Source organism: Stegostoma tigrinum, chromosome 2, assembly GCF_030684315.1.
Source record: "Stegostoma tigrinum isolate sSteTig4 chromosome 2, sSteTig4.hap1, whole genome shotgun sequence".
In the NCBI taxonomy this organism is placed as follows: domain Eukaryota; kingdom Metazoa; phylum Chordata; class Chondrichthyes; order Orectolobiformes; family Stegostomatidae; genus Stegostoma; species Stegostoma tigrinum.
The window spans coordinates 149,968,294-149,981,244 of NC_081355.1; the positions used below are offsets into that span (position 1 = coordinate 149,968,294).

The 12,951-nt window shown below is 46.6% G+C and overlaps 1 protein-coding gene across 6 annotated transcripts in view; it reads right to left on the minus strand.

The window, feature by feature from the left end:
• xylb (xylulokinase homolog (H. influenzae)) overlaps positions 1–12,951 on the minus strand; it is a 280,173-nt gene that overhangs the window by 244,341 nt on the left and 22,881 nt on the right. For all 6 annotated transcript variants that reach the window (XR_009442990.1, XM_059640104.1, XM_059640100.1 and 3 more), the window contains exon 6: positions 2,709–2,837. Coding sequence is in view for 5 of the 6 variants with exons in the window: in XM_059640104.1 (XP_059496087.1) it covers positions 2,709–2,837 (129 nt within the window). In the remaining variant the exon portion in view is untranslated. The remainder of the gene's footprint in view (positions 1–2,708; positions 2,838–12,951) is intronic.

The following is a 12,951-nucleotide window of genomic DNA, read 5'->3' on the forward strand; positions in this document are numbered from 1 at the left end:
ATGATCAAGAGTAGACTGATGTCTTGATATCATACGGAGTGAACAGAATTGGCTGAAGACTGGTATCTGTGATGCTGGGGATGAATCAATCAACTCAGCATTTCTGGTTGAAGATTGCTGCAAAACTTTATCTTTTGCACTGATATGCTGAGCTCTTCCACCATTCAGGATGTGGATATTTGTGGAGCCTCCTCCTCCAATGAGTTGTTTAACCACTTAACCACCATCACTTCCAAATGGATGTAGCAGGACTTCAGAGCTCAGATCTGATCCGTTCGTTGTGGGGACACTTCACTCTGAATTGGATGATCAGCCATGATCATTCTGAATGATGGAGCAGGCTCAAAGGGCTGAACGGCCCACTCCCATTTCTATTTTCTATGTTTCTATGTTTTTAACGTCACAGCAATTTAAACTTTGCAATAAAGTTCATTCAAATAGTTTGTAGTGAACACTATTTTTCAAAACATATCTTTAAAAATGGAACATCACATTTATTTAGAGGCATAGAGCTTCACAGACCCTTCCCTCTAACTCGTACAACCTGACCAGATATCCTCAACTAATCTGGTCCCATTTCCAGCATTTGGCCCATATCCCTTTAAACCCTTCTTATTCATATCTAGATACTCATTAAATGCTCTAATTGCACTTGCCTCCACCATCTACTTTGGCAGCTCATTCCAAACACGGACACCTTCTGCATGAAACAGCTGCCCCAAAGGTCTCTTTTAAATCTTTCCCCTCTCACCTTAAACCCTCTAGATTTGGATTGACCAATGAAGGGAAATGTGCCAAACATCATCTTCATCCATCTACCTGCGACTCCACTTTCAAGGAACTATGCACTTTCACTCCAAGGCCTTACTATTAACTGTATAAGCCCTGCCTGGTTTGCCTTGCCAAAATGCAACACCTCACATTTATCTAAATTAAATTCCATCTACTACTGCTCAATCCATTGGCCAATCTGATCTAGGTCCCATTATACTTTGACATAATTTTCTTCATTGTCCACCAATTCACTTCATCCCTGATTTTAGTGTCAAACTTACTAACCATACTTTCTATATTCACATCCAAATCATTTATATAAATGGCAAAGAGCAGTGAACCCAGTACCAATCACTGCAGCACGCTGCTGGTCACAGACCACCAGTTTAAAAATCAACCCTCTACCAACACCCTCTCTCTCTGACCTACTAGCCAATTTTGTATCCAACTGAGATAATGGGAACTGCAGATGCTGGAGAATTCCAAGATAATAAAATGTGAGGCTGGATGAACACAGCAGGCCAAGCAGCATCTCAGGAGCACAAAAGCTGACGTTTCGGGCCTAGACCCTTCCTCTGATGAAGGGTCTAGGCCTGAAACGTCAGCTTTTGTGCTCCTGAGATGCTGCTTGGCCTGCTGTGTTCATCCAGCCTCACATTTTATTATCTTTGTATCCAACTGGTTAGCTTTCCCTGGATTTCATATGATCTAATCTTGCTAAACAGTCTACCATGCAGAACCTTGTTGAATGCCTTTGTAAAATTGCTTTTAGCTAAACCGCTTTGGCACCTCTTCAAAAAAGTCAATCAATTTAGAAGACACAACTTCCCACGCACAAAACCATGTCGACTATTCCTAATCAGTCCTTGCCTTTACAAATCCTGTCCCTCAGGACCCTCTCCAATAACTTATCCACCACTGATGTCAGGCTTACCGGTCCTTAGTTCCTGGATTTTCCTTACCATCTTTCTTAAAAAATGGCATCACATTAGCCACCCTCCAGTCTTCCAGCACCTCAGCCATGACTGGCAATGATACAAACATCTCAACCATGTGCCCAGCAATCTTTACCCTCAAATTCTGGAGTACCCTGATCAGGACCCTTAACCTTTTTCTACCGTTACGCATTTAGAAGCCTCCAGCACCTCCTCTACTGCAATATGAAGTCTTTCCAAGATATCACTACTCACTTTCCCATTTAATACAGGCTCTTTGTGTATGTGCATGGAAATATAGATAACACATTCTTCCGCAATAACATGATTCCAAAGGGTGATATCTTGCACTTGACAGTGCTTGTCTGGGTGAACACCAGGCTTTTAGAGATAGTGTGAGTGCAAGGGATGCTGATGAATTTGTGATATCCAGTGAATAACAAATAATTCTGGGAGCAGAGCATGGTAAGATGGGCCAGAGTCAGATGTGAGGAACATCCACAGGGACAGGATAGATAGCTTGTGAAGCACAGTTGGTAAGGTGAAGTAAGAATACTCGATAGGTATTGCAGCAGATATGTTTTCAAACAAATTCGACATACTTTGGACTTGGCCAAAAAGGTTACATTCAGCCCAAAGTTGTCTGTTAATTCCATATTATAATTGTAGGTTGTTGGCCTAGCACACTACATTTAATATTTCAGAACATCTAGTGAGATACAGACATTTAAACACTAAACTAAAACTGTGCCTCATGTACGTGTATTGATTTTAAGTTATCGAAAGTTATGAGACTTTGAGACTATTTGTTCCAAAAGTCACATAATGCCACATTAGACCTCAGAGTAGTACATCAGTAAATAACATCCAAAGCAAATATTTATGCATTGACTGTCAATATGTTCCCACTTCTTCCCTCATTGGAAGCTACAGCATCACTCAATGCCATTGTTAATTTGTTCAATTTTCACTTTTGCAATCTTTGAACTAAAAACATACCTCGTAAGCACGTGATCCGGTGATGTCAGCAAGTTTCTGTGGCCCTCCAACAGACTTTTCTAGTTGCTGGCATTCTGCAGTGGTACTGGAGTCCATCCAGATAGGAGAGTCTTTTACAGCAAAACTAGACTAAAGAGAAAAGTCATTTGAACATTACAGCACAGTACAGGCCCTTCGGCCCTCGATGGGGCGGGGGTGCGGGATAAAAAAGAGAATTCTTTGAATAATGATTACATTAAATACCTGATCAAAACATAAAAGCCAAAGAAAACAGATACAGTCAATCAGAAACAAAAGCAGAAATTGTTGGAAAAATTCAGCAGGTCTGGCAGCATATCTTAAGAGAAAATAAAGTGTGAAGCTGGATGAACACAGCAGGCCAAGCAGCATCTCAGGAGCACAAAAGCTGACGTTTCGGGCCTAGACCTTTCATCAGAGAGGGGGATGGGGTGAGGGTTCTGGAATAAATAGGGAGAGAGGGGGAGGCGGGCCGAAGATGGAGAGAAAAGAAGGTAGGTGGAGAGGAGAGTATAGGTGGGGAGGTAGGGAGAGGATAGGTCAGTCCAGGGAAGATGGACAGGTCAAGGAGGTGGGATGATGTAAGTAGGTAGGAAATGGAGGTGCGGCTTGGGGTGGGAGGAAGGGATGGGTGAGAGGAAGAACAGGTGAGAGAGGCAGAGACAGGCTGGGCTGGTTTTGGGATGCAGTGGGGGAAGGGACGAACTGGGCTGGTTTTGGGATGCGATAGGGGAAGGGGACATTTTGAAGCTGGTGAAGTCCACATTGACACCATTGGGCTGCAGGGTTCCCAAGTGGAATATGAGTTGCTGTTGCTGCAACCTTCGGGTGGCATCATTTTGGTGCTGCAGGAGGCCCATGATGGACATGTCATCTAGAGAATGGGAGGGGGAGTTGAAATGGTTCGCAACTGGGAGGTGCTGTTGTTTATTGCGAACCGAGCGGAGGTGTCCTGCAAAGCGGTCCCCAAGCCTCCACTTGGTTTCCCCAATGTAGAGGAAGCCACACCGGGTACAATGGATACAGTATACCACATTGGCAGATGTGCAGGTGAACCTCTGCTTAATATGGAAAACCATCTTGGGGCCTGGGATAGAGGTGAGGGAGGAGGTGTGGGGGCAAGTGCAGCATTTCCTGCGGTTGCAGGGGAAGGTGCCGGGTGTGGTGGGGTTGGAGGGCAGTGTGGAGCGAACAAGGGAGTCACGGGGAGAGTGGTCTCTCCGGAAAGCAGACAAGGGTGGGGATGGAAAAATGTCTTGGGTGGTGGGGTCGGATTGTAGATGGCGGAAGTGTCGGAGGATGATGCGTTGTATCCGGCCGTTGGTGAGGTGATGTGTGAGAACGAGGGGGATCCTCTTTGGGCGGTTGTGGCGGGGGCAGGGTGTGAGGGATGCCACAACCGCCCCCGCCACAACCGCCCAAAGAGGATCCCCCTCGTTGTCACACACCACCCCACCAACCTCTGGATACAACGCATCATCCTCCGACACTTCCGCCATCTACAATCCGACCCCACCACCCAAGACATTTTTCCATCCCCACCCTTGTCTGCTTTCCGGAGAGATCACTCTCTCCGTGACTCCCTTGTTCGCTCCACACTGCCCTCCAACCCCACCACACCCGGCACCTTCCCCTGCAACCGCAGGAAATGCTGCACTTGCCCCCACACCTCCTCCCTCACCCCTATCCCGGGCCCAAAGATTACATTCCATATTAAGCAGAGGTTCACCTCCACATCTGCCAATGTGGTATACTGTATCCATTGGACCCGGTGTGGCTTCCTCTACATTGGGGAAACCAAGCAGAGGATTGGGGACCGCTTTGTAGAACACCTCCACTCGGTTCGCAATAAACAATTCCACCTCCCAGTCGTGAACCATTTCAACTCCCCCTCCCATTCTTTAGATGACATGTCCATCATGGGCCTCCTGCAGTGCCAAAATGATGCCACCCGAAGGTTGCAGCAACAGCAACTCATATTCCGCTTGGGAACCCTGCAGCCCAATGGTGTCAATGTGGACTTCACCAGCTTCAAAATCTCCCCTCCCCCCACCGCATCCCAAAACCAGCCCAGTTCGTCCCCTCCCCCCACTGCACCACACAACCAGCCCAGCTCTTCCCCTCCACCCACTGCATCCCAAAACCAGCCCAGCCTGTCTCTGCCTCCCTCACCTGTTCTTCCTCTCACCCATCCCTTCCTCCCACCCCAAGCCGCACCTCCATCTCCTACCTACTAACATCATCCCGCCTCCTTGACCTGTCCGTCTTCCCTGGACTGACCTATCCCCTCCCTACCTCCCCACCTATACTCTCCTCTCCACCTACCTTCTTTTCTCTCCATCTTCGGTCCGCCTCCCCGTCTCTCCCTATTTATTCCAGAACCCTCACCCCATCCCCCTCGCTGATGAAGGGTCTCGGCCCGAAACGTCAGCTTTTGTGCTCCTGAGATGCTGCTTGGCCTGCTGTGTTCATCCAGCTTCACACTTTATTTCTTGGATTCTCCAACATCTGCAGTTCCCATTATCTCTTAAGAGAAATCAGAGTTAAATTTTTGGATCTTTTGGTCCTTCTCCTCAGAACTGCTGAGCTTTTTCCAATGATTTCTGTGTTTGTGTTAAATGCCTACTGACATTTGTCAATAATTTCAAAGCTTCCTGCAACTGAGTGACAATTTGCAACTTTTAGCAACTCTTTCAAATTAGGATACATTACACACACAGCGGACATGCTCACAGACATAAAAAAAATTGAAATGGAAAAAATTCCTGACATGAAGTGACTATTCAATGTGCACTGAAAAGCATCACTATTTAATCAGTGGAAAGGATGTGGTACTATTTCTTCGCCAGTCAATAATCCAGCCTCAAGGAACCTCCATGCAAGACAGCCTCTTTTAAATAGTTCCTGGTTCCCGGACTCCGTATGATGTTTTGAAGGATTTCTGCAGAATTGGACTAAGAAAATAATTGACTTAAAACAAAAGGACGATTTTCCATTTGGGATGAGGATCCTGATTTCAAAACAATTTCTCAGTCTTAACCAAACTCCATGGCAGGGAAATAGTACTACATCACAACAGTTCTGGAAAATAGACCTGGATGGATTGGAGAATACCTTTGGCAGCTGGTTTTTTGGAGGCAGGAGTCAGAAAGTGCAAATATAATTTCAAGGTCTGACTGCAGAAAGCTTCCAACACAATGGCAGGTAGAAGTGAGGATGACAAGTGGCAGAGGTCAGGCACCAATGGCAGTTACCCCACAGTTTAGTGATGTTGCCTTGAGGTCGTGTTGGAAGTGGTATGGGAAAGATACTGGAGGGGGCCTCTGGAGGGTAGCAGAAGAGACGACTCTCTCAAAGTATGAGGCTTTTCCCAGGGTGGAGGGGTCAATTACTAGAGGTCTCAGGTTCAAGGTGCAAGGGGGAAAGTTTAAAAGAGACATGCGAGGCAAGTTTTTCACACAAAAGGATGGGAGTGCCTGGAACGTACTGCCATAAGTGGTGGTGGAAGCAAACACACTAGTAGCATTCAAGAAGCACCTGGAAGAATACTTGAATTGGAAGGAAATAGAGGGATACAGACCCTGTAATTGAAGACTATTTTAGAACGGTCAGCACAGGTTTGTCCCTGCACTGTATTGTTCTTTGTTCTTTGTTTTAAATCAGCATAATACCTTTTAGAGGAGGGGCACAGCAATGTCTTTGCAGTATCACTGGGATCCTCAGACGACAGCAAAGCCACAGGCCTAGCATCATCACGTCAAGAGCACTTCCACCAGTTATAGTTGCTTCAGAAGGCCCACTCACATTTGGGAAAGTTAGTAGTGGGTGAACTGCATGTCATGAACATACAGGAGGAGTAAGCAAGCTGGAGCAGCCCTGGGCAGTTTCCCTCAGATGTGCGCAAACAGACACAGCCACGTTCCATTGGGCATGGAATTATATCCTCAGGAACAACAAGAAAGTAAGTTCTAATTAACTAGCAGTGAGATGTCTGTCTGTCTACATGTCAGAGATCCCTGAGGCAATGTGGAAACATGGACTAAGAATGGAGGAGCCCATCCAGGTTGTACGCACTATTCAGGGTTTTGAATTCATGACCTCCTACGTAGAGTGGTCATCCTCATGGAGGACCATATACAACAGCACCATGAGCAGTCACAAGAACCGTGCACTGGTAGGCATAAAGAGCATACAGGATTCTATAATATTGGTCAGTATTCCTAATAGTGTAAAAACGCATGTTGATGCCAGTAACACCCCGCTGGTACTCACATTGAGAGGTTTATTAAAGGTTGAGGAAATCACTGGTGATGAGGGCAGCACATCTCATGGGTTGCCACCATTATAGGTGGCATCATGTCCCTTCTGGCTAAAGAACCTATGTGATGGAGGATATCCCTGCATTGACATTTTGCACACTACCCTCTGAAGACACCCCACTGACATATCCACAAGGACAGCTGCCACAGGCATCTCAGCCACATGGAGACATGCAAGCAGCTGCTTCCAACTCATCCAAGGCCATAAAAAGAATACTATTTAGAAGGATTATGGGGAAAAGGCAGGAAAATGAAGTTGGAGATTATCAGGTCAGCTGTTGAAGGGCCTATTTTTCATCCTAGGTCATTGAACCTTTCATTGCACTCAACAGTTTACTTGAGTATCTTTCACTTGCGATGGTATAAGTTGTTATTTATTATTTGCACTGGTAATGTTTGGTCATGATTGCAGACATGTGACTTTCTATTCTTCAATAGCAAAACTGGAAAAGGGAAGCGATGGAGGGAATTAAGGCTCTTTGAATCATCACTGGACTCAAAATACTAACTCTGCTTTCCCTGCACAAATGTTATTAGACTGGCCGAGTTTCTCCAGCAATTTCTGCTTCTCTTTCTCTTTGAATAGAATTACTGAGGGCTGTGAACGTAAACTGAGATTAAAATATATTTTTACTGTCATTTATTGTAAGCTTGGGTTTTTGGTATTCGAGTTAGTAACCTATGGGTTTTGTATGTGTCTGAAGTTAACAATTAACCTGAAAGTATTAGAACATAGAAAAGTACAGCACAGTACAGGCCCTTCGGCCCACGATGTTGTGCCGTGGAATAATCCTAATCCAGAAATAAAATAACCTAACCTACACTCCCCGCAATTCACTGCTGTCCATGTACATGTCCAGCAGTCGCTTAAATCTCACTAATGACTCGGCTTTCCACAACTTCCACTGGCAAAGTATTCCATGCACTCACAACTGTCTGGGTGAAGAACCTCCCTCTGACTTCTCCTCTATACCTTCCTCCTAACACCTTAAAACTATGACCCCTTGTGGCAGTCAGTCCTGCCCTGGGGAAAAATCTCTCGCTGTCGACTCTATCCATGCCTCTCATGACCTGATCGAGGTGTACAAGGTAACCTCTCTTCCTCCTTCTCTCCAGAGAGAAAAGTCCAAGCTCAGTCAATCTCTCCTCGTAAGACAAGCCCTCCAATCGAGGCAGCATCCTGGTAAACCTACTTTGCACCCTCTCCAAAGCCTCCACATCCTTTCTATAACAGGGCGACCAGAACTGGACACAATATTCCAAGTGTGGTCTCACCAGGGTTTTGTAGAGCTGCAGCATAACCTCGCAGTTCTTAAACTGTCCCCCTGTTAATGAGAGCCATATGCTTTCTTAACAACCTTATCCACCTGGATGGTAACTTTGAGGGAACTATGCACTTGAACACCAATATCCTGCTGTTCCTCCACACTGCCGAGAATCCTGCCTTTAATCCTATATTCAGCATTTAAGTTTGACCTTCCAAAATGCATCACTTCACATTTATCCAGATTGAACTCCATCTACCATTTCTCAGCCCAGCTCTGCATTCTGTCAATGTCTCGCTGAAGCCTGCAATAGCCCTCGAAACTATCAATGGCACCTCCAACCTTTGTGTCATCAGCAAACATACTAATCCACCCCTCAACCTCCTCATTCAAGTCATTTATAAAAATTACAAAGAGCAGAGGCCCAAGAACAGAGCCCTGCGGGACACCACTCAGCACTGACCTTCAGGCAGAATACTTAGCATCTACAACCACTCTCTGCCTCCTGTCAGCCAACCAATTCTGAATCCAGACAGCCAAATCACCCTGTATCCCATAACTCCTGACTTTATGAATGAGTATAAGCATATGGACGTACACTGAATAGTGTAGGTTAGATGGGCTTGAGATCGGTATGACAGGTCGGCACAACATCGAGGGCCGAAGGGCCTGTACTGTGCTGTAATGTTCTATGTCTGTGTAAATATGAGCCTGCCGTGCGGAACCTCATCAAATGCTTTGCTGAAGTCCCTCGTCAACCTGTCTCGTGACTTCCTCAAAGAACTCAATAAGATTTGTAAGGCATGACCTGCCCCTCACCATGCTGACTCCCTTTAATCACGCTATGCTTTTCCAAATAGTCATAAATCCTATCCCTCAGAATTCTTTCCAAAACCTTGCTGACCACAGACGTAAGACTGACTGGTCTGTAATTCCCAGGGATTTCCCTATTCCCTTTCTTGAAAAGAGGAACAACATTTGCCTCCCTTCAATCTTCCGGTACAACTCCCTTGGAGAGTGAGGAAGCAAAGATCTTCGCCAGCGGCTTAGCAACCTCCTTTCTCGCTTCCCAGAGCAACCTAGGATAAATCTGGTCTGGCTCTGGGGACTTATAAATCTTAATGTTTGCCAAACTTTCCAGCACATCAACTTCCTCAGTCTTGATCTGTTCAAGCCTCTTTTCCTGCTCCTCAACGTTCTCATTCGCAACAAGGTCCCTTTCCTTATTGAAAACCAAAGCAAAAAACTCATTTAGGGCTTCCCCTATCTGCTCAGACTCCATGCACAAGTTCCCTATGCTATCCCTGATCGGCCCTACCTTCTCCCTGATCATTCTCTTATTCCCCACATATGAGTAAAATGCCTTTGGATTCTCCCTAATCCTTCCTGCCAAGCCTTTTTCGTGCCCCCTCCTGGCCCTCCTCAGTCCACTTTTGAGCTCCTTCCAAGCAAGCCTGTAATCCTCTAAAGCTGTGCTAGACCCTTGCTTCTTACGGCAGCACCTTACATAAGCGGCCTTTTTCTATTGACGAGAAGCACCTCTGTACACGTCATCCAAGGCTCCTTAATCTTACCCCTTCTTACCTGTCTCAGAGGAACAAATTTATACATCACGCGCAACAACTGCTCCTTAAACAAACAGTCTCCACATGTCTGTTGTGCCCTTTCTGTGTAACAATTGCTCCCAATCTGTACTTCCCAACTCCTGCCTGATAGCATCATAGTTTCCTTTTCCCCAGTTAAATATCTTCCCCTGGTAACTGCTTCTTTCCCTTTCCATGGCTATGGTAAATGTGAGGCTGTTGTGGTCGCTGTTGCCACGGTGTTCTCCCACCACGAGATCTGACACCTGTCCTGGCTCATTGCCGAGCACCATATCCAAAATGGCTCCCCCCTTGTCGGCCTGTCCGCATACTGAGTAAGGAAACCCTCCTGAACACACCTGACAAAAACAGCTCCATCCAAACCATCTGCACTAAGGAGGTTCCAATCTATGTTGGGAAAGTTGAAGTCACCCATAACAATAACCCTGCTACGTTTGCACTTTTCAACAATCTGCTGGCCTATGAGTTTTTCGATCTCCCTACTGCTATTTGGGAGTCTGTAGAAAACCCCTAATGAGGTGACTGCTCCCTTGCTGTTCCTGTCTTACACCCATACTGACTCAGTCGATAAACCTTCCTCGGCAACCTCAGTCCATACCACCTCAGTAGACAACTCCTCATCAAAAGTTCTTTCAGCCATCGTAATACTGTCCTCGACTAACAAAGCCATACCTCCCCCTCTTTTACCACCTTCCCTGACCTTAATTCTGCAGTCATACGGATTTTGTTTAAAACAGTTTTTGAGGCCTAGCTTTAGAATAGGTTTTTGTGCACTACTAATGGATTTTTGTTTACCTTAGATGGTTTTGCGATCCAGCAAGACAAATAATGCAACTTCAAGGCTTATTAGAGATTTCTGGAACTTTTTTTCTTTTTAAGGGAAACATCTATAGATTGGAGTAGGATTTTTATTTAGTTTTACTTTGAGTTTGGAGCAGTCATGTGAAGTCCTTAGATGAAGATATTTCGTATATACCAGCGTTCCTGAGAAGGGAAGGATAGTGAAACCAGTTTACCCTGTGGTAAACAGTTAGTTACAGACCAGCAGTATTGTGATAAAACCCTGAAGAGGCTATTTAAAGCCAATTATATTTAAGACCAGGTGTCTAAGTGCTCCATGAAAAAGCTATCTGCAGTTCCTGTCCACAAGTTTAAGTTACAAGTGATCCAAACCTGTCAAGTTGTTAGGGACAAGGACTCTAGTGTCAGTACTGTATCAGCGGTGTTTCCGAGTACTCTGTGTGTTTTGGTTACCATATAAAAGCTGTTGTTTTTCTTCCAATTTATGAAGGAGTATTTTGGTATTAATAGGGTTATGTTTTTATTGTGTTTAAAAATTTTGAAATTGACTACCTCCAAATACCTGATACCATCCAGCATCCACAGTTCTTTGTTTTTTTTTGTTTTCTTTTAACTGCCATACCAAGTTCCACTATTGTCTTGTCCTTCCCACACACTCCAACCTCTCCCCTGCAGAATGAGCAGTCCTCCGCTCCCTCCGCTCCAATCCCAACCTCACCATCAAACCCGCAGACAAAGGAGGCGCAGTTGTAGTATGGCGCACTGACCTTTACATTGCTGAGGCCAGAGGCCAACTCTCCGACACATCCTCCTGCAGCCCCCTTGATCGTGATCCCACCCCCAAGCACCAAACCATCATCTCCGGACGGCCCGCTTCCATCTCCTTCCCAAAATCCACAAACCCGCCTGCCCTGGTCGACCTATTGTCTCCGCCTGCTCCTGCCCCACCGAACTCATCTCCACCTATCCGGACTCCATTTTCTCCCCCTTGGTCCAGGAACTCCCTACCTACATCCGTGACACCACCCATGCCCTCCACCTCCTCCAGAACTTCCAATTCCCTGGTCCCCAACACCTCATTTTCACCATGAACGTCCAGTCCCTATACACCTGCATTTCCCATGCAGATGGCCTTAAGGGCCTCTGCATCTTCCTGTCCCGCAGACCCAACCAGTCCCCCTTCACCAACATCCTCATCCGCCTAGCCAAACTCGTCCTCACCCTCAACAACTTCTCTTTCAATTCCTCCCACTTCCTACAGAAAAAGGGGGTGGCCATGGGTCCACCTATGGGCCCAAGCTATGCCTGCCTCTTTGTAGGTTATGTGGAACAGTCCCTCTTCCGCACCTACACTGGCCCAAAACCCCAACTCTTCCTCTGTTACATTCATGACTGTATCAGCACTGCCTCATGCTCCCAAGAGGAGCTCGAACAGTTCATCCACTTCACCAACACCTTCCACCCCAACCTCAAGTTCACCTGACCATCTCCAACACAAGTCTCACCTTCCTGGACCTTTCTGACTCCATCTCAGATGACTACCTAAAAACCAATGTCCATTTCAAGTCCACCAACTCCCACAGCTACCTGGAATACATCTCCTCCCACTTTCTTTCCTGCAAAAATTCCATCCCCTATTCCAATTCCTTCGCCTCCGCCGGACCTGCACCCAGGATGAGGCATTCCACTCTCGCACATCTCAAATGTCCTCATTCTTCAAGAGCCGCAACATCCCCCCCCCCCCCGCAGTGGTCGAGGACGCCCTTGACCATGTCTCCCGCATTTCCCGCACCTCATCCCTCACACCCCGCCCTCGCCATAACCGCCAAAAGAGAATCCCCCTCATCCTCACATCCCAGCCTACCAATCTCCGGATACCATGCATCATCCTCCAACACTTCGGCCATCTACAATCCAACCTCACCCTTATCTGCCTTCCGGAGAGACTCCTCTCTCCGGGACTCCCTTGTCTGCTCCACACTCCCCCCCCCAACTCCCACCACACCCGGCACTTTTCCCTGCAACGGTGGGAAGTGCTTCACCTGCCCCCACACCACCTCCCTCACCCCCATCCCAGGCCCCAAGATGACATTCCACATCAAGCAGATGTTCACCTGTATATCCGCCAATGTGGTATACTGCATCCGCTGTACACGGTGTGGCCTCCTCTACATTGGAGAAACCAAGTGGAGGCTTGGGGACCGCTTTGCAGAACACCTACACTCGGTTCACAGTA